The 22,594-nt window shown below is 38.9% G+C and overlaps 1 protein-coding gene across 1 annotated transcript; it reads left to right on the forward strand.

Moving 5' to 3' along the window:
- The first annotated feature begins 3,855 nt into the window (after positions 1–3,855).
- On the forward strand, positions 3,856–18,370 carry LOC100549117 (pancreatic triacylglycerol lipase-like). The gene is made up of 13 exons (XM_010714773.2): positions 3,856–4,163; positions 5,207–5,255; positions 6,869–7,023; positions 8,322–8,447; positions 9,818–9,952; positions 10,866–10,974; positions 11,892–12,011; positions 12,219–12,341; positions 14,302–14,417; positions 16,121–16,250; positions 17,405–17,516; positions 17,925–18,089; positions 18,202–18,370. The coding sequence occupies exons 1-13, from the start codon at positions 4,086–4,088 to the stop codon at positions 18,263–18,265; spliced, it is 1,482 nt and encodes a 493-aa protein (XP_010713075.1). The 5' UTR covers positions 3,856–4,085; the 3' UTR covers positions 18,266–18,370.
- The last annotated feature ends 4,224 nt before the right edge of the window (positions 18,371–22,594 follow it).

A 22,594-nucleotide genomic window follows, 5' to 3' on the forward strand; every position in this document is an offset into this window, starting at 1 on the left:
TCACTGTTTGGCACTATCATTCATTTTTCAGCATGAAGTGCTCTGCTCCAAAAATTGCAAACACTGAGAAAAGTGAGATGTAAGGATATTTAAATACCCAACTAACATTGAAATATATAGAAATCTGGCAGGACGCTAGAAAGTACAAAATGACTGTGTCTTTACCTTTAGTCTTTGGACTTCCAGAAATAAATAAATAAGAATTTCATCGAGATACTGAAAATATGTCAGTCAACCTGCAAGTTATTGTTATTTAACATGACTTCCTTTGTTTCAGGCAAACATTAATTAAGAACTAAAAAAAGCCTAGAAATGTTTCTAAAGGCATAGTGTTTCAGTGATTGTGTGTGCAAGTAGTTCTCCCAGTTATCTCATCAAGGATAGACTTCTATGCTACTAATAACCACCAAGTTTAACTAAGACGTTTTAAAATTTAGAAATATAAATCCAAAGACCTTCAGCCAGAGCATCTATTCCACCACTTCACATAATCCTTAAAGCGTGTAACAAAATTCATCATGATCAATTACAATTCATTTAGCATAGCCTTCTACAACAGGGTTGTTGAGAACAGCTATGGCTTTTCCATTAATCTGTGAGATCCATTTTATATGGTACTTAACTGTCTCTTCTTGAACTAATTTCTAACTTCAAAAAAGTACCAATGCAATAATTTCAAGGTAAATGGCTGATAAAAGAAAAAAAGAAATGCCTGTTATGGAAAATCACTAAAATTACAGATGTCTTTTTGCACTATAGATAGCTAATCAGCCCTTTGAAAGTATGATTTTTTTCCTTTTTTTTTTCAATCTAAATTTGATGTTACTGAATTTTGCCAAAAGAAAGTTAAGAAGTACTAGGACTGAAAGTAGATGCGTAGCCCTACTCTCTGACATAGACAAAACGGAGCAAAACTCAGAAGCATAACAGATCAAATCTTATGGTATCTCTAGGCTCACATGGAGAAATACAAGAAAAAAAATGTGGACTTACATTGGAAGTATAAATAAATCACACAACTGTTCGCTTAAGTCGTATTAAAACACAGACCAAGTCAAACTTAACATTTGGTGCTCGTCCTCTATTTAAGAAATATTTATTATTTGAATGATCCCAATGAGATTAGCATTAATAAAGGTATTAGAAACTGGATCATAATGAAGGAACAGCAGATAATAAAACAGTAATCCATTTCTATTTCAGCAGGTAAGCAGACTGGGAAGAAGAATTCTTAGTAGTATTTAAGTTTTTATGTAAAAGTGTTACTTCCTTAAGGAGACTCCTACAGCAGGTGTACCAGCAAAAGGTGACCTTTACATTACTGTTAGCACTAATAATAAAAACTATTCATACATTCCCCAAAACTGAGTTATGTAGCCCAAGTGTACAGAGGTAGACAGGTAGGTTTCTTCCCAGAAAGCTTAGTCTCTAGGCTAAGACAGGACATGTGGTCACAATTGCAATTCAAGGATTAAAAAGAAAAAGAAAAAAAAAGCATGACCAGCTCTGCACAATGACTTAAAGGATTTATCCCTTTAGTCCTATCTTTAAAGTCATATTATATGCAATGCCCTAATCACAGAAGTTTCCCTCTTCCACATGTTGCGACAGAAGGGAGGTTTCAGGAGACTGCACAAAGCTGCAGAAAGAATATTTGGCCAATTTCCCTCAAGAAATAAAAAATGAATGGATAAAACTTTGAGACAAAAAAAATTTTCCTTTCTGGTTTTGGTAATGAGAGGTAAAGACAGATGTCTTTCACTTCGCTGAGTGGAACAGGAGGGAAAAAAATAAGTTCCCTCAGAAATAAGATGGGTGCATGAATGAGTTCTATAAAACCAAGGCAAATAATATCGAAGTAGTTAACCCAATTACAGTGAAGTCTTCTAGAGGCTGACAGGGAAGTGCTGACAACCAGCAATCTTGCTGAGCTATGAGCTTTCCTGGCTTTAGCAAATGAGCATGAAAAACTCATTTCATGCTTGTCTGCTGGGTACAAATATGAAGATGCCTTGCCCTCCCAGCAACCTGTTCTCAAACACTGGAGGAGAGCTGTCACATCTGACTGCCTGCAAAAAGGCAGATGAACTTTCTTAAACATCCACTTCATGTTTTGAGCAAAGCCTATAGCAGTGAAGCTCCCATCAGTGCTCAATGCTAGCTGGAATGATCATCTACAAGGACTTTGTGTGCACAGCTTTGCATCTAGGAGTAGGATAGCGACGCTGCCATCCTAGGTAAAACCAAGAGACCTAAGCATCTTGTCATTCTAGTGTTAATTTGGCAAAGTCACTACATCTTGTGATTTGAAATTTTCCCCATCAGACTGCTGTTAAAGTCCACATAGCAGAAGGGGGTTGAGGTAGGTTTTGATTCCAGAAAGGCTTCTTAATGTAATGGATAATTCAATTTTCTTTACCTCCCCAGAGGGAGTATGCACCAAAATACTCTAGTTATAGATAAGATCTATGAGAATGAAGTAGCAATAATAATTTATTAAACCAAATAGACTACTTGAAAAGTTTGAGTGACCTACTCCTGCAGTACACTTCTGAAGTAGGAAGAAATTGCAAGGTTAGAACAAAGTGAGGATTATGGGTGATAGGTGAATAGGTATAGGTAAATTATTATAGGTAGTAGAGTTAAATCAGAAGCAGGTTATGTAGATTAGATATTAATTTTTTGGGGGTGGAGGGGCTTTGTGGGGTCTAATGAATCATCCTTTCTGAGTTTGTCTGTTAATGCTTACAGACAAAAATGCAAACATTCACCCCCTTTATTTTGAAATTATATAACACATCTGAAAATACCATACACTGTAGCATCACAGATCTGAGCACTTACGCTATCACCAAATCCAGTTTCTACCAAGATGACCCGGGATAATTTACATGTAGATTTTTTTGTATGTATGCTTCATTTAGCCATTTCTTCTAAAAGACCGGTTGGCATTTTTGCTTGCTGAATCCTATTTTGAACCTAGCACCCCCTAGAACTATTTAAACCCTGTCATATATCTATACACTAGATAGGAGATAAGAGTCATGAGTCAGTGGAAAGGATTATAAAAAAAGGGAGTTTCCCCTTCCTGTACACCCTTTGCTTAGGAGGTGCCATAGTAATCCAATAAAGGATTTTGCATTAAAGTGCTAAAATGTGAGTTACTCATTGGCATCTACATACAGGAACAAGGATTTCTAGGAAGGTCTGATCAGAAATGTTAGTATAATAGTGTGACAGTGCTGTTCTCTGTGAAAAGATGTTGTAAATCTAAAAACTAAAAACTAAACTGATTGCAATTAATATAATGATGATGTTTAATTATTATGATCCATGGCAATTGGATGTGGTGACAACTTGTCCAAGGAACTGTTCTTTCTTGGAGAGCATTCCTGTTATTTTCTCAAAGAGTCAGGTAATGCATCCATTAGCAAAAACTATGTATGAGATAACTATAAGATGAACAAACAACAGAAGACAGAGCATGCAATTACATTTTTAACCCCTTTTCATATATATCTCTTTAATTTTTCTCAAGTGACAGCTTATACTTTGAAAACATACATGCTAGCTGATCTCTCAACATATTTTTTGTGTGCTGATGTAATCATTTGTCAAATACAAATTTGAAAAGTTTGCTTAAGACTGAAATATTTAAGGCAGGGAACAGGTCTAAATGGGATGGTTTTGCTTTCAGAAGTTTGGAACAGGATCCTAAATACTGGGACTCAGGCATCATGCAGATGGCTGTAGCAAAGTCACCTGAAGCCCAATTCCGCGTTGCATGGAGATGGGGCACCTAGCTGATGGTAGAAACCCCACTCCTGATGCTGAAAGGCTGCATCCCACCTCCCTGCACTTTTTAGCTTTAAATTACTGACAAACGACAGTAACACCCTATTGGAAACTTTGCATTAAACAGGCGGAGTCTCGCAGCAACTGGTCTAAACTGGTTCCTGACATCTTAGCATTCCTGACACAACGATAGTTCTGTTGGCACCAGGCAGTGCAGCCACAGATGCTACACAGCGGTGGGAGGGTGAGTGTCCTCTCGGAAGGTGGGCCCAGAGCCGTCCTGCTTCCCAATGGCTGCTCCAAAGGGCTCCTACAATTGCTGCAATCAGCCACGGTGGACTCTAAGAACTCACCTGAGCCTTGCCAAGGTAAATGGGATACACTGGAGCCAAGAGTATCTGAGGGACTCAAATCACGGTGGGCATGGGGTATTTTGTGAGTGGTGGAGCAGAGGAGGTGGAAGGAGAACACGCATGAATCTGCACTGAGTCCTACAGGGACGAACTCTTGGCTCCTAACAGCAAATTACCAACTCCAGGGGACTGTGGTGGGAGGAGATGCAGGACTTATTGTAGGATCAGAGCCTGATATTAGAGTTTTCAAAGGATGAGCTGTTAACATCCACAGCATAGTAAGCATGCACTTCTTACTTTTCTTCTTTTGTCCATGTTGTATTCTGCACACCTTGTTAATATGCAGAGTGTAGAAAACAAGTTATAAAGTCAAACTCTACATGTGTTACCTCACTGACTAATGGTACCTCAGTAATTCCTCATCTTTCCTTTAAAGATAAGTTACTATGAGTAAGATTACACATAAAATACATGCCCTACTTTACCTGAAAGTACATGGCTGGTTCCCTGCACTCTGATGGTTACGTATCAGCTAGTGATTAAGTGATCAAATACTGATAAGTGTACAAGGATGATAGTCTTGAAAACTCATTTTGATCTTTGCTATTGGCATGATTTGGAAATGCAGACATTGTGCCTGTTCTTTTAAAACACAATCACTGAGTAGCACTTCTGTGAGTAATTTTTCTATTAAAGCCTAGAAGAAACTTTTCTCTATTAAAAATATTGTAGCAAATCCCTTACAAAATTCATTCACTTGCACACGAGTTGCAGATCTATAGGTCAAAAAGCTTCTGTTTATCAAGGTCAGGAGGAGAATCTTTAAGAGATGCTTCCTATAACTCAATAGTTCATTGGCAAACGAGGAATCTCAAAGGCATTTTCTTGAAACATTGCTATCTAAGGAAATGTTTATTCGTTTGGTTCTAGCTCATTAAATGCCATAGTTCTTCTATGGTCCTATCACTTCTATTACTGGATCAAGGAAACTCCTAGGTGAATTCTGGATTTATTTTTAATTAAGCTTGAATTGTGTTGTTCCGGTTTTTTTGCTTTAGGTGCTTGCAGTATGGATCACTACTCTTTCTCTTCTTGATGCAGCCAAAGGTAAGACACATAGCTGATAAAGTCCATAAACAGCAAAAACTCCTGTGCACAGCTTACACCGGAATAACTACATTTTAGAAAAAGAACATGTTTTGGAATGGATATCATAGATTTCTTCATTAGCAGTAATGAATTCTGTCATGCCTGTGATGCATTTAACCTATCATTCTAATTTTTTAAAGAGTTCTGCAGCAAACAGAAAGGGAACTAGAAAGGTATTTTTATATAATAATGGATTCTAAAATTCTTCCAGAAGTGTTCCCTACCCGTGCCAACCACCCAGGAGCATTTACGGCAACTACAACACTTTGCCAACCAAGGCACATACACTGCACAGCACTATGCAGAGAACAAGAAAATAGTCCTGGTCTCAAACATCTCCTTACAATAATAAAGGATAATTCCATTGGGATGGATGCACAGGGACAAAAAGGAGAAACAGTGAAATACAATCCAGAAGTTCCCTAGCATCAGAGGAAAGGACTTCAGTAGACATTCTGTCATTTTCTTAAATTACAGCTCTACAATCAAGTTTCCTCCTCTGAAAGTATTTCCAATATATAGTGCCCTACCCTGCATTTTGTACCAAGTTACAAATAGTTACGGTCTGATGCATTCTGGTTCTGTCACCTATGCACAGTGACAATAGCTTTGTCTTTGGCTTCATTGTCTTTATAATAACCATAAAAATGACTTGCAAATCCACAACTGTTGTGCTATCATGGTGTTTAAGAATGGCATTTAATGGCAACACCCATATGTCATATTTACATTGTTATTTTATTAAAGCCATCACAGAAATTGGGAAACTCTTGCCATACAGGAAGACATGACACTTCCCTGGGCTGTGCTGTGCTCTAGGCTTGCACTTAGATTCACAGAATTGTAGAATAGACTGATAGAATCATCAAGGTTGAAAAGGACCTTTAAGATCATCATGTCCAACCTTCCACCTACCACCAATATTGCCCACTATATCACATCCCTCATTGCCACACCTGTTGCAGTGCATTATCACTCTATCAGAGAACAAGTTTTCCTAATATCCAACCTGAACCTCCTCTGGCAAGACGTGAGGTCATTTCCTCTCATCCTATTGACATCATCACTTCCACTGAATCCTTACGATGATAAAATTTAAGAGAGGCGGTTTGTGTAAGTGGTAGAGCAACTAGTAATGTGTGTTTTAATGTTTTGAGCTTCTTTAAAAAAAAAATCTCTGTCTTTAATTCTTGCACAGAAGAAACAATTTACATAAAATCTGGAGCATTAGCACAAAATGAAGGACTACTCTGAGCTGGCAGCAGAGACTGGTTCATTCTCAGGACACAGAAAGAATCCAGAACTTTTTTGTCTTTTTTTTCTGGTGGCTGTTTTAAAATATATTAGACAAATTAATCATGCTTTCTCCTGAGCTAACCGAGCTGAATTCTAGGCTGTTCATGATGCACAGGAACACAACAGAGCCCATAATGAAAATGAACACATGTGCCATGCTGATCTGAACCAGCCATTTGCCATTTCCCTGCTAGTAACACTGCCCTGTCTTGTCAATGGTCAAAGCTGGCCTGTTGCATTCCTAGAGCATTGACGCTATTCTTTATGTTCCCCAGGAAGGGAGGTGTGCTATGACAGGCTTGGGTGCTTTACTGACAATCCCCCTTGGTCTGGGATCCCAGGCAGAGAGCTGGCAGGTGTGCCCAGCTCTCCAGCAGCTGTGAACACTAATTTCCACCTTTACACTAGGAACAACATCAGGAACTACCAAGTAAGAAACTCTTTCTTCTCTCCTACACCTTTACTCGTAGGTCTCCCAGGAGAGGCCCTGATCCATATTCTACAATATGTACATGGCTCAAATTCAGTTACAGTTTAATCATTATAAATTTAGAGGCAGGCAAGGCAGTATAAAAGGAAAGCTTAGTTTTGGTTCCCATGTCTCAGCTGAAAAATATATTTCAGGCCCACACATATCCTTTTAACAATATGTGGTTGGTCTCAGAGACTCTGCTCATGTGAAGGTCAACACTGAGCCCTAAAAGCAGGTAGGGAAGATAATGGAAGATTGGAATAGAAAGTAACAGTGTTCATTAGAGATGGAAAGGAATGGATGAAAAATAAATGATGGATAAAAAACTAAAGGAAAATTAGAAAGGAGAAGAGCAAACTAAAGAAAAAAAATGGAGAATGATTATCACTGCAAATTTGACTTGGACAAAGCGTAAGGATAAATGAAATAATATAATATTAAAAAAAAATGAAAAGGGGCTGTTTTGCTCTTTTGCTCTGGTTGTCTTGAAGAAAACTTTACAGTTACTTTGTTTTCTTGTTTTGTTTTTTTTTTTTCGTAAATGGCAGTCACAGGTAATAGAGGCGTTAATAACTCTTTCAGTCACCTCAGAACAAGCCCAACAGCTCCAACTAAAGAGAGCCTGTGAAGTTTTAACTTGAATCAATCTTTTGCTGAAGGTCTGTGTCTGCTAACTTGATCACGACAATCTTTTTAAACTTACTAAACTATAACAAAAAATACCTATGTGCCAAGTTTCAAAACAACACGTTATTCAGTATTTTGTTGCTAACAAAAATAATGCCTTCCCTCCTGATAAAGCCCCAAACACTCACAGCCTCTGATGTATGCCTGATGGCCTTCCTCATGTTGTCTGGGTTATTGTTAAGATATGAATAAGATGAGAGATGAAAGTCCTATGTAAGAAAAACAGGAAGGAAGATAAACGTGTACAGAGTCAAAGTCAGCCTTGCAGAAGATTTCTACTTCTGTGACCAATTTTGATGAAATCTTACGTTTACACAACACACTGTGCCAATATACCTCAAAGCATTGAGAAAAGGATGTCAGTATCATTAGTTCAATTAACTAGGAGTTAATGTTGTTGAAGCCATTAACTGACATTCCCAAGCAAAGCAGTTTAGGATCAGGAACAAGACCCATCTGTTCAGATTTGAAAACTAAGCCTGAACTACTGGGTTACTTTGCCCTGTATCAGTGTGCACTGGTACAGAACATTCACGCCGTTGATGTTTTGTTTGTTTGTTCTGACACAGAAAATTTCTGCTTCAAATCCCTCAACTATCAAAACTTCAAACTTTCGAGCATACAGGAAAACTCGCTTCATTATACATGGCCACCTTCCTGGAGCAGACCTGCCCTGGATAGCAAGCATGTGCAAAGTACGGTGCCATCATACTTGTACTTGAAAGTGCAAAGATCCATACACACTCCCAATTAACTGCCTTATGATTCCCATCTAAAACTTATTTCTCTGTTTTCTGGTTAATTCTGGGAATACATGAAGGGAAACCTTAGCAACAAGTTCAGCTTCACAAGACTGACCTCCTGATCCTACCTATGAGCATAGTGCACTTTAGCCTCTTGCTAAATGCCCTTTTGCTGCATTCACCCCTGTGGTGAAAACTGTAATTGATTGTTTTTCAATTCCTTGACAATAATAACGGGGAAAAAGTCACTTTCTCACCTCAGCAAAAGTTCAAACAAAGCATTTCAGATTGAGTGAGGCATTTGATCTACCAAAACCAAAATGCTCTGTTCAGCAGATTGATTTGGTTTTATTTAGGCGTACTTCAAAAATGAAATTGCTTCAGAATGAGCCATCAGAAAGTTCCCTTGCCTGAAGAGTCTAAATAGAATAGTTTGTTTGAGATGAATTTGGAGGCAGAACAGTTCAAGAATGTGAACTCAAATTTGTGAATCCCGTTAGATGATCCAAATGTATACATTTTCAAGACTACAGCTTGGACAATAAAAAATAAATCATTCTTTCCTCTTTTTCTAACTGAGGCACTAAGATAAGCTGATCCCCTATAACTAATGACAGCAGTTGACATGGAAAACAAATGAAACTGCTGTGTGTCAAACCTGCAGCATTCAAATCTACCTCCATTCTGCCTCCTTGTGTTGATTCTGTAGCAGTTATGGGAAAAAGGTGTGTATTTACCAGTTACACAAACACAGCAGGTGTATATGGCATCATTTTGCAGTACAACTTTCTGAATAAAAGCAAGATTTGAGTTTCTAGGACATCATTAGAAAAACACACTGCTAAATAGAATCCCCTAAGAGCAGTATAATTTTCTTTTCTTTCAGTTAATCACCAGCCAAGTCCTGAGGATAAACCTATACTCAGCTGTGCCTACCCTCAATAGGAGTTCGAATTGATGATCTTTATGGATCCTTCTGAACTCAGGATAGTCTATGATTCAATTTATCCTCACTGCTCACCAGTAGGGTTCAGCCCCACTGACAAGAGCCATCACTGCTCTCTGCCCTGTAGGCTGGAGCCTACTGATGCTTCACAGGCTTCTGTAAAACCAGTACTAGAAAGGGAGCAGGAGAGCAAGGCAAGAGCTGAAAGAGCCTCATGACAAGAGCGGTATGCCAGTTCTGCTAGAGTGAGATGCAAAAATCAGAACTCACAGAACTAAAGGGAGATCCCCACATATAGTAAAACTAATTATGATTTGTGTGTAACCTGGAAGTGTCGTACTTCACGATTGTTTCCTTCTGTTTCTATCCCTGACAGTTCATGCTTCATGTTGAAGATGTGAACTGCATTCTGACTGACTGGAGAGGTGGTTCCAGTGGTTTGTACACAGATGCAGTCAACAATGTCCGCATTGTGGGGGCTGAGCTGGTCTATTTTGTGAACTTGCTTGAGGTACAAGTGGAACATGAATGCCAGTGGATCGGTGTCATCTTTAGATTTGATGCAACACAGTCAGAAAGTGCAGAACTCAGTACTACAGCTGAGAATGTTATAAAAGGTCTCTAATCCTGCACAAACTGAAATGCTCCTCAGGATCAGGGTGGTGGAGACCCGGATAGCACAAAGGCTATATTCACTATATAAAGGCTATATTTCACTATATTCACCCAGAGGGCATGGCATAAAAAAAGTGCTGAAAACCATAGAACACTGTAGTCACTGAACAGACAGGTTCAGGATGAGGGGTATAGGCTGGATATGAAGAGTCAGAGGAGTCATTCACCTTTTGGATAGGCATAATATTACTTATGGGAGCTATGTTCAGGACAAGGGGAAATGGCTTTAAACTAAAAGAAGGGAGATTTAGGTTAGGTGTTAGGAAGACATTCTTTACTCAGAGGGTGATGAGGCACTGGCAGTGCTGCCCAGAAAAGCTGTGGATGCCCCATCCCTGGAGGCATTCAAGGCCAGTTTGGGTGAGGCCCTGGGCAGCTGATACCATGGGGGGCAACCCTGCCTATGGCAGTGGATTGAAACTAGATTGGTTATAAGGTCAACTCAAATCATTCTGTGATTCACCAAATTCCCTTTCCCTAATTTCTATCTAAACTGCCCAATCCTAGTGGAGGTTACTGTCTCCAGAGAGGTAGGAATGAATTAGGAACAACTTCTCTTCCACACCTTGGTAAAAATCCACCTTCCACAGTAGTAACTTCCCACCTATAGAACTCTCCTTCATCACCTGCCCTTCCCAGTGCATACAGATCTCAGTGGCATTCTTGTCATGAGGGCATGCTGCAATGCCTTTGGCTTGTATCTCCCATTTACTACCCTTGTTTTCTTTCTTTTCCTTTCATCTTCACAGAAATACTATGGATACTCTCCTGCCAACATTCATTTCATTGGCCATAGTCTTGGAGCACATGCTGCAGGGGAGGCAGGGAGACGAAAACCTGGCATTGGAAGAATAACAGGTACTGAAGCTATTTCAACTGTAGAAGATTTATATTTTAATTCTACTTAAAAAAGAACCAAAGAGTCACTGCTACCTAACAAATATGTTACAGACACTGTGCTGCTTTCCTGTAACTGTACAGCCAGCACGACATCACTCAAAGGAAGCCATTGTATATCCTATCCCATGCCACTCATTTCATGTCACCAGTCACAGCCCTGAGAAAGGCTGAACTGCAACAGGAAGGTAAATCTCTCCCTACTGGAGCTAAATACATGTTACTTTGCACAGGTGCCTAGAGCACACTGCATGTAGTCTTTAGCAATACCAAAGAGCAGGAAGAAGATACTTCACAACACGTGAAATAACAGACTTGTATAACATTAGCAATTCTTTATCATGTTTGGATCCAAAAGTCCACTCCAACATAATATTTCAGTAGGTAAGATTGAAAATCTGAAATGAAACTTTAAACCCCCTGCATTCACTATGTGTCACTATGTATGTCTATGTATTCACTGTATGTCACTATGTCATTATTGCAAAGAACAGTAGCTTTTTGACCAAATAAAAGTTCTCAGACAAATATGCAAGCTTGGAGTAACATATCAAAATTTAACATCTTTCAGTGATATGCAAAAAAACAAACAAACAACAACAAAAAAAAAAACCAAGAGAACAAAACAAACCTACAGCCACCACATCTCCTCTTGTGACATTAGTCCCTTATAGTAAGCCAACCATCCATCCAATTTTTTACTGCACTGCAATGCCTCTAGACACCATTCTATTAAAACCTGGCTTGTTATTTTTCTGCTGTCTCACATACACATCAATACAAAATAGACTTTTACCTGAGGAGTTAAGGTAGAAATGCAATGACACATTTAGTAAATAACTCAAGTTATTATTTACTTTACATCTCCTTTCATTTAGGTTTGGATCCAGCTGGACCTCTTTTCCAGTACACTCCCCCAATGGTTAGGCTGGATCCTTCAGATGCAAAATTTGTTGATATAATTCACACTCACGCTGGTCATCTCTTCTTTGACTTTGGTAAGTTTTTACATAAAGGCCAATGCATACTCAGAGGCAGACTACAGCATATCATAAGGTGAGCAGTCTCCACTGATTCTGGATGTCCCACCCCTGGGGGTGCTCGAGGCCATGCTGAACGGGGCCCTGGGCAGCTGATCTGATGGGAGGCTACCAGTCCCTTCCAGCCTAGGCCATTCCATGATTGTATGATTTTACATATTTCAGCTCCTGGGATTCTTCAGACTTGTGGCCACCTGGATTTTTACCCAAATGGCGGGAAGAAAATGCCAGGATGCAAGCAGCTTCGTGTACCTCCAGGAGTTCGGAACATCAATGACCTTATGAGAAGTATGTATGTTGTAAAGAAGTAATGCCTCATTACAGCTGCAGCTTGAAAGGCTGAGCTAAGGCAAAGCCTTTTGAATGCATCTATTACTTAAATATCTTAGATTCGGATAATCCAAAAATGACTGTTTTCATCCCAGTATTACTGCCATCAGACATACTCATCATTAGCAGCTTTAGTGTCTCCAAAGGGAACAGCACAAGCTTGAAAACATAGAAGATGATCAGATGACTATTGAACTGATAGCTGATGCTCTCCAAAGAAAGCTGGGCAGTTAGTAAGAGTTATTCTGAGATAAAGCAAAATAGATGCCCCAAATCCTGTCTTCTAACCCTAGAAATAAGAATACATGTTATTCATAGCTACATGTTTTGAAATCTCAACCACTAGTAGGTAGCTGGGTCTCAAAAATGCTTGGTATCAACTGGTTTGAAAAGTTAGGAACCAAGACAGAAAGTTGCTATGCACAACATTATTTGGAGCCAAAACTCTTTTCAAAAGTGACAACACAAAAACATCTCAATTTTCAGCAAAAATTACGTATTTCACTAGCCTTCCTTCCATGTTGAGTGGTAAAAATCAATCCCAGCTCTACTGAACACAAGCAGATGGAGTGGGTTGTTCATGCAGCTCCTAAAAATAGAGACAGTGTTAACTCCTGCCTCTCATATTAACCTTGCTTTGTACATATCTCTTCTGTTTGATAATATTTACATGTATGCAGTGCTTTTATGTAAAAAAGTGCTTTAGAAATGCTATTTAGTAAGTTCTTTCTACAGCTTTTGATGCGAAGGAGAGAGGTATTGTGTTTTCTTTGTATAGATGTTAAGTGAACTTGGCACTAGCACAAAGTAAGCTTACCATAAGGGCTGAGATTTTTAAATTTAAAGCACAGACTCTTTTGAATTAGTTTGAAAGAAGGAACTATAAAGAAAACATATTCTGGAAACTCAGGAAACCTTGATGATCCAGGTTGTTTTTGAGAAACACAGATGAAAATACATTTTTGTTTGTTTTTTCTTTCTCTCTGTGTAAAGAACAAAGGGTTGACCAGTTGATACCTGGTCAACATCAACCAGTATGTCCTTAAGGTGCATAAATATTGATGAGCAACTATAGGTGAAATTTTAATTTCACTAGAAGCTGTGCCTCCTTGCAATTACTTTAGTGCCTCCACGACGTCACCCTATAATTGAGCAAAGTCCCCCCACGCTGCAGCAGAGAGGAGCCTATTTTTATAGCTTAACATTGGTATATTGTGCTTCTATAAAGGAGAGGCTTCAGAGCTAATGAAGACAGTACTTATAACAAGGAATACAAATTGCACTTTCTTCTGCTCTGCATTAACAGCTCACAAATTTCTCTCAGAGGGCAAAATGCACTTATTTCAAATAATTCAGACAAAATCGAGGACACACTGCCAAGCATCTTGCTTTTCTGAGCATTTCACAGAATCACCAATGTCAAATGACCGCAGATTTTTCAGAGCTTAAAAACACTGAAAGCCACTGAAGTTAAAATAATTACTATAATTATCTTTAATTCTAGAAGTGAGTGGAAACTGTGGTTTTACAAATTACCACGTTGTGATAATGGTAAGCAAATGAAAACTACTTCATAGTAACTACTGTATGTTTTGCAAATGCTGCAACTATGAATTATTCCAGTCTTCGAAATATGAAAGGGAAATTCTGCTAAATTTTCCTCTGTTCTCATGCAAAGTTCAGGCAGTCAAGTGTGTGCATTGCAGGACTGGGGGCTGCGAAAGGGCCGTCAGGTGCGCCTCCACCTCCATGGGCTTTCACATGGCACACACATGGACAGCACCTTGCTTTTCTCCACCAGAAATACAGATGTAGACACAAGAGTGCTTTGTGCCGTAGAGACCCACATATGCTGTTCTGGCCTGGATTTTATGGTAGATACGTACCTTTAATCTTTTCTACATGGGGTTTTTCCCAGCATATAGATCTCTTGGATGTGGACATAAAAGAAGCCTCCAGTATTATGCTGAAAGTATTATCACTCCAAATGGATTTGTTGGCTACCAGTGTGAAACGTACCGAGCTTTTATATCGGTGAGTATCAGGTATGTGTTTACGAAGGAGGTAAGGTTACAGCCCTGCTCTTCTTTCCCTAGTGATTTCTGAGACAGCTTCTGGACTCCAGATGATATAATCAAGGCTGGCTTTGCAGACCTACTGACTGCCCTCATCCTCACAGCCAAAAAATGGGCAAAATATAAAAGCAGCAAACCCCAAAACAGATCCAGAAGAAAATGAAGACAGTAAATGTCCACACTCTAAGCAGTTACAAAAAAAAAAGATGAAGATATAAGAAGGCTAGCAAGGATTGGATTCAGCTGTGTAGGTTTACAATGAGGGGCGTGGGCTTGCTGAAGGCAGCCCGCTTAAACCAGTGCTACACAAACCTGCTGAAACCCATCGTAAAGAGGACAGGTACTGGATTTTGTCAATGTCTAAACATCAGTAAACAACAGTAAACACCCACAGCATTTAGAGCAGAGGAGACACATATTTATACAGCACAGCAGTGTCACACACAAAACAGCTCTAAATGATGCATAATGGAATTAGTTAGCACCAGATGTCCCCACATAGCAGCAACCCCAAAGCCAGTTCCTCCAGTCCTATTGTTCAGACATATAGAATGGATATGGTATGGGACATCTCTCTGGTCATTCCTGGCTGTGCTTCCCTCAGCTCCCTGTGCACCCTCAGTCCCTTGCTGGCAGAGCAGCACGAGAAGCTGAAACATCCATGGCTCTGTATAAGCACTGCTCAGCAGCAACACCAACGTCAGTGCTATCAACATTATTCTCATCCTAAATCCAAAACACAGAACCATACCAGCTACTAAGAAGAAAATTAACTCTATCCCAGATGAAACCAGGACATGCTGAGAAGTTGCCATTGCTTGTAGAAATTTTGCCACATAACTGAAAGTCTGATGTAACTCAGGACTTGAATACAAACCAGAACCCTGTGCAATTTAGCGAAGAGAAGGAAATGATTTTGCCAGCTGAAGAATAGACAGCAAATGATGTTCATTTAGCCTTTTATTCATCTAATGCCCAAATAGCCAAGGATCCACACATTCAACTTCTTAAAGAACTTCTAAGTTCTTTTTAAGTTCTTTAAGTTCTTTAAGATCTTTTTTTTAGCTGAAATTGAATACGTGCTTACCCTCATCTCAATGTTCAATCCACATAGCCTGATTGATTTTACAGAAAAAAAAAAAAGCAGACACAGCAAATAAAATGCAGCCCCAATCTTCAGTGTTCATATGCTTAAATATCATTGCCATTTGAATGAGACACTCAGCTGGAACTTCCTTGCCAGTGTGATACCCAGCCCACAACAATTATAAGGCCATCTCAGTGGACCCTGTGGTAGATAAAAATGTTCCCCGTGTCACAGATCAGGCAGTAAGGTATTGCATACCGTAAGGCCTTTATTCATGATCTCTGCAGAAACATAATTAGGCCAGATTTGCAACTCATTTCTTTCAGGGTTTTTTTTTGTTGTTGTTGTTGTTTTGTGTTGTTTTTTTTTTCATGATGAAGCAAGCAGGCTGACCACCACCTCAACTCCTTTTTCCACTACTCTGATACATACTGAAAATATATTAAGAACTCAGAAACAAGCACCTTTTCAAACAAACTGGAGAAAAAAAAGGCTGAAATACTCTATTTTATTGTACTTTAAGCTTTGGAATTAAAATGGATAACATCTTGTAACACACACTTATTTTTCTCCAGGGAGCCTGCTTCCCATGCCAGAAGGGAGGATGCCCACTGATGGGTCATTATGCTGATGTGTTTTCTCACAAAACTGAAAAAGAACAGCAAAAGGTTTATTTAAACACAGGACCCCACCCTCCATTTGCTCGTAAGTGCTGGAGTTTGGGTGATGAATTAGGAGTGGCAATGAAGTCTACAGTAATAAACAGGCTTCTACAGAAATCCAATGGAGAAAGAGATGCTCAGAACAATATCTGGAGTTTTATATATGTTAGGAATATGGAATAACAGCTCTGTTTGGATAAGGGTGAGATGATTATGAAATTGATGTTGACCTGTGGTTTAGAAACCCTGTTAACTGAATAGGGGATTCAAAAGGTCTGTAAAGCTGGAGGTGGGAGGAATGTTATGCTGAAAGCGCAAAATTTCAAAGCAAAAAACTTGTGTTGTTGTCACTGACAAAATCTTATAAACAAGATAATTTCAGGGTATTTTTGCAAAGCTCATCAAGTCATTATGACAAGGGGTAATAAGAAAGTGTAATTTTAATTGTGATTAATTCCAAAGAACTGGGAAATAAGGAAATTTGCAAATAAGATGTAAACCATCCTGGATGATGACCTCCAAGAGTGATACATGAGGACATCATTCACTAGGCACCAGAATACAAAAGCAAAACTAAGTACAAAAAAAATCTTACGTCTCATCTTGAGAAAAGCAAAAAGAGGAAAAATGAATATGAGTGCAGAGAAAGTAGGCATTCCTTAAATCTGAATGAATACACTAATGTCAATATCTACACTGTTGGGTTTATAGAAAGCACGGCCCTAAGTGGGTGAAGAGATTCTCCTTTAGTACTGCACACTAAAGCTGGTACAAGAACTCGCCAAATGTGTTTACTTGAAATCAGTGTGCATGGACGTTACAGGATCTTCTAACTGAAGTTAAGATGATTTAAGAAAATATATAATTCTTCCTATTTCAGAGCTAAAGCACTATCTGTGAGACTCCCACCCAAATTCTGGAAATTACAAATTCCTTGAGGCCGCACAGAGTGTAGCCCAAAGCAAATTAAATACTTAGCATGGCCAAGAGGCCAGTAAAGGTTAGAACTGTAGTTTACACCACTGTCAAGGAAATTAATATCACCAGAATCACACAGAACTGACATTTGCCTTAATAAAGACAGAGGTATTTGTCAAGCACATCTGTGCAAACCTCTCCTCTCCCTGAAAAACACTGAAACATATGAGGGAAAGAAGTCTCTTCACAACCACCATCTATTTCCTTTTGTTTTCAAAGGCTGGAGAAAAGAGATATGTGTCAGACTATCTGCAACAGAAACCATGAAGGGAAATATAGATGTAGCCTTGACTGGAACTAATGGGATCAGGAGAAAATACACAATTGACAAGTAGGTGCAACATGATTAGGGGAAAACTTGTTATTACATAGAGTTTATAATATATCTTTTTAGGTCTCATCTTGTTCTTTGTGATCTGTGACCTAACTGGTAATGAAAGCAGCTGATCAGCGGTCAAAGGTCCCTGTGCTGCAGACTGTGGTCAAAATGTGCTCGCTGTTCTCTCTCTGTTTTCTCTTCTTTCTAGACAAAGGTTAGCACAGCAAGGAGGGTGAGAGCAAAGTTCTGTGGCCCAAGGGGAGGCTACTGCTGGTCTCAGACACATCTTCACAAATCAAAAATGGCAAAGCTGAACTATGTATAACCATGTGATCATTGCACATTAGCAGTCAGAAAGGCACAGGAATTTAAACAGCTGACTCGTTTGCATGCTTCATTTTTGTGCTTTTCTTTTGGCAGGGGAACTTTCAAGCCAGGCAACACATACTTGAACTATATCGATACAGACATTTCTGGGAACATTTCAAAAGTTGAGTTTCGCTGGAATAAGCATCTAGGTCATGTACACCAAGGCTGCATGGGAGCAGAAGAAGTCATAATAATATCTGGGGGAGATGGAAATGTGTGAGTATATAGCCTAATTGTGTTTTGTTCTGTGGCTCTGGGAAAAAAAAAAAAATAGAAAAAATCCTATTGTGCTGACAACCATTTCCTCACGTTTTTCCCCTGTTGCCAGGTCTGCATTCTGTGGCCATGGATCTGTGCAGCCGAGCACATGGCAGACCCTGATGCTTTGCTAGGGGTGGGGGAGAAACACCACAGCTCTGGCTATGGAAAACCATGTTACTTCAGCCAGGCTATTGATGAAGCTCCTCCAGCACAGATGGAAAATTTACACTGTCCAATAAAAAACCTCTATTTCAAAATCAGTGTTGTCTGCTTGTATCCAAACAGGGGAGCAACACCGCCCTTCCTCCCTGAAGAACAGCATTTTAGCAACACATCCAAAAGACTGCTTAGGAGCTGAGACTGCGTCCCAAGTTGCACAGTATACCCTGAGAAACTCAAACATCACAGATTGCCACCTGTCAAGTAGGACAGCTGAATGCACATTCAAAAAAAAACATTTGATGGTTGCCATTTTAGTTACCTGCTCTACTGAGCTCTGCTGAATACTGGATGAGCTGGAGCTCTTTCTTTGTACCTGGAATAGTTTATGTACTACTAATAATGTACTATTGAGGATATTAAATTTTCTGGCAGCCTTCAAAGTAACAGTTTTCTTTTTACTAATGAAGCTGAATTTTCCAGCTGTACTTTGCCCTTCAGAAGGGCAAAGCCTTTTAAGACTTCCCATGGTTTTAGGGAAATTATATTAGAAAAATATTTAGGATCGTAGTTATTCTCCCTGTGTAGGGAACATACTATATCCTTTTCTGAGATACAAAACTTCCCCATGTTGGAATTCTGATGATGCTGAAGTTAAGCCCGAGCTGCAGTGTTTGCATTACTATAACACTGCCCTCCCAAATTTGCGAACATTTTGATTATATTATTTAACAAAATCAGACTACCAAGACTATATTTTGTTTCAATATAAGCTTCCCACAAAATTCCTTTTGGATTTTGTTACCCACTGTGATTTAAAAAATACAGCTAATTGTTAAATTCGTAATAGGTTTGTCATTTGGGCACAGAAATCCTATGTGAGAATCATGTTGGGCAACACTGCTCTGTCCCATCCCACCAACTGGCTATTCCAGAATAGTTCCACTGAGGTTCACCAGAAGGTGTTGATGAGATGAGTTACACAAGGCTAAACATGAGTGATAAACAGGTGCTTTAAATTAAGCAGCAATAATTTTGAGATAACAGAATCCAGTCATCTCTCCTGAGACTCGCCAGAGGAGATTGCTTAGGAGGTTTGTGGCAAAGTTCACAAATATCTGCCCACCTTCTCAGGTTCCCTGCCTCGGTACACTCACCATCTCCACCAGGATCCAGAATGATCCATGCAGCCACCTCATTCCCCTCCTCCTGTTAGGCAAACTACCCAGGCAAAATCCCCTTCTGCTCTGTGTGGGGACTCTCCTCCTTTGCACTTCCCTGGAGAAGTACAAAACAAACCTGCAGGTACTTGTACTTCCCAGGTACATAGCTGGGAAATAGCTATTGTCAGTAATTACACCATCTTGGACATCTGTCATAAATCAGGCATGGCTCTCTGCCCAAGTTTCACAAACAAAGCAGATGGAGGGAGGAGGAAAGGAATATTTATTTTCCCTTTCTTACACTCAGGACCGTAAGCAAAAGAAATGTAAATATTTTTCCTGAGGTCACAAAAAGTGTGTGCAGCAGGGCCAGGAGCCGTGCAGGATCATCTTGTTTAATGAGGACCATGGGTTCTTACAAGAAGGAGATAACATCCTCTTGAATTCAAGGGTTTGTGAAACACAAGCCTTTCCCCTTCTGCCTCTATAGTCGGCTGTGCCTTCGTAGCAGTTCTAAACATGAATTAGATGTTGTTATGAATAATAAAACAGATTCTTCCTTTTAAAAAATACAACCTTTCATTTTGTTTAATTTTAGCTATTGATTTCAGCAGCTTTCTGATGAAACATAGCAACTCATATGGGCTGATTAGGCCACTTAAAAATAGGCATTTTCTCACCCAATCAGCAGAGCTAAAAATAAAACACAATACTTTCCTCTCCTTGTCTTGTGCCACTTTGTATTCATATTATAAACTCTATCTCGAGTTAATTTTCACTCTTTGGTATAGTAAACAGCAGCACTGCACATTTTTCCTAACACATCTATAAGCAGAGAAGAAAGGCTTATTTTTATGAGGTAAAGGTGGAAAACAGCTGTGTGTTACTGGTTTAGTTTAGCATCTAGTTTTCCTTCTCTCAATTTCTTTTTGTAATTAAAAATGCAAATTGTTGCTTTGTACAGAAAATTTTGATAGTTACTTTGTATTGTTGGAGCTGGCCAGCATAATGCAAGGGCTTGATATGTCACAAAACACTTTGCCTTTAAAAACAACTGGGAGAGGTAATCGTTTCATATCTTCATACTAAGTAAGCCAACTTCTTATTACAAATTAAATTGCATCCTTAAAATGTCAAGTGAGATGTGCAGTTTGAAATGTTTGACTGTCAATCTGAAAGGTGGACTTTTTTAATCAAATGTACTTTGTTTGTTTAGGGCTTTTAAGGACATATGATGATAACCATTCAGTCTTTTAAATATTCTGTAAAACTGTGAGTGATTCAGAATTACAACAGAAATTTCATTTAATTCTGTTTAAGTATTTGTTCACTACAAAACCTATGCCAAAGGTGAACTACTTACAAAGCCACTGTAAAGTACTCAGTCTTGGTCCATCTTTTGTCACAGGAATAACACCAAAGAAACAAAATCCAAAAAACCTCTTAGATCTTTTACAGAAGAAAGGAACAGCAATGTATGCAGTCCACAGTACTTACTCTCAGTTCTGCTTATAGCATGTCCATTTGCCTTACAATTAACATGAGGAAAAAAATAATTCTAGAAGAAACTACACTTTTCAAAAAGTGATGAAAACAAGAGCAGTTTGTATCAGAGTTCTCCATTAAGAGGAATACAATAAAATCAGAGTCATTTAGGCTGGTAAAGACCTTTAAGATCTAGTCCAAACACATCTAATGCTACAAAGTCACCATTAACCCATGCCCCTAAGCACCACGTGTGGATACACATCTCTTACATGTCTCTAGGGATGAGGACTCTACCAACTCCCTGGGCAGTCCATTCCAGTGGCTAACCACACTTCCTGTGAAGAAATTCTTCATGATAACCAATCTAAACCTTCCCTGATGCAAATTGAGCTTGCCTTGTGTCCTCTATTTCAAGCATAGCATAATTCCTCTTTCCAAAAAGTTGAGTTTATCCAAAAGTCCCCCATAAATACATATGTCACTACAAAAGTATATATGTATCCTGAAAAATAATACATCCTATATATTTCCATGGAAGAAACAAAGAACACAATCACACTATTTGACAGAGAAAATTCTCAGCTACAAAACACTATTTTTCAGAACAGCTACCACCATTAGCTATGCATTTTCACCAGCGATGAACAAGAAGCTTCATGATGCACTTGTTAAAATCTGCATTGCTGTTCAAAATGTGACTTGTCTTTCACATCACTGTCACCACTGCTGAAAAGCACCACACACCGCTCACTGTGCTCACATCCACTGTTTGGTCTCTATAAACTTTCAGCAAACACTGAGAATATCAACGGGTGCCATTTTTCTATGCACTTCCATGGCAGATGCCATTGTGTCAGACTGTCCCTCTGCTGACATGTGTCACACAACAAAATGCAATAGGATATTCGTGGGAAGGTTCAATCTCTACTGACAACACCAACATCTGCCTCTGATATTGTGGGCCAACATCGTAAATAGGAGGTATTACTTTTGGAGCAGCCCTTGTATTTGTGAGTCCAGATGAATATTAAATAATAATAAAATTCAGTTTACAATAAAAAATTAATGAATAATAAAAATTTGTTAACGAGAACTATTAGGTGGAGACCTCAATGTTTAAATTATGCTGTCATCTCTCTTCCTGCTTCTGATCCTATTTTTTACTTCTCTGACTATTCAGATTTTTTTCATGATAGCTTGATATTCTAGAATATTTTCATAAAACCCTTGATATTGAACACAAATTTGCAGGAAATTAATTAAACCCTACTGCATAATTTTGTTCAAAAGGTCTTTTCTCTTCGTTAGAGATGAAGCTTGACACGGCTCTTACACAGTGACTTCATATTGCCTTTAAGACCATCTTCCTTCTGATTCCTTCATAGCCCTGCCACCTGCCATCATCTTTCCATTTAGAAACTCCATGGGAAATTTCTTCTTTTTTTTTTTCCTCTGAATAGTCCACAAGATCTGTATTTCACTTGTTTTCACATTATTTTTATATGTTTTTGTTGCTCTCTTTAGGCTTGTTTCTTCCCCAAGGAAATACCATTAAATACAGTCCAACATAGTTGTGCTTTGATAGGTTTTTCTGATTTCTCTCTAATAATACTGCTATATTAATAACACTATCTCTTGATAGTATTCAAG

This window comes from Meleagris gallopavo, chromosome 8 (assembly GCF_000146605.3).
Source record: "Meleagris gallopavo isolate NT-WF06-2002-E0010 breed Aviagen turkey brand Nicholas breeding stock chromosome 8, Turkey_5.1, whole genome shotgun sequence".
In the NCBI taxonomy this organism is placed as follows: Eukaryota; Metazoa; Chordata; class Aves; order Galliformes; family Phasianidae; genus Meleagris; species Meleagris gallopavo.

What these genes read in the sequence shown, in the direction of transcription:
- LOC100549117 (XM_010714773.2), top strand. Translation starts at nt 4,086, where the DNA reads ATGGCTGCTCCAAAGGGCTCCTACAATTGCTGCAATCAGCCACGGTGG. An exon ending in CATCAATGACCTTATGAGAA is followed by an intron (nt 12,342 to 14,301) that starts GTATGTATGTTG and finishes GGTTTTTCCCAG; the next exon opens with CATATAGATCTCTTGGATGT. An exon ending in TCTGGGGGAGATGGAAATGT is followed by an intron (nt 18,090 to 18,201) that starts GTGAGTATATAG and finishes CCCTGTTGCCAG; the next exon opens with GTCTGCATTCTGTGGCCATG.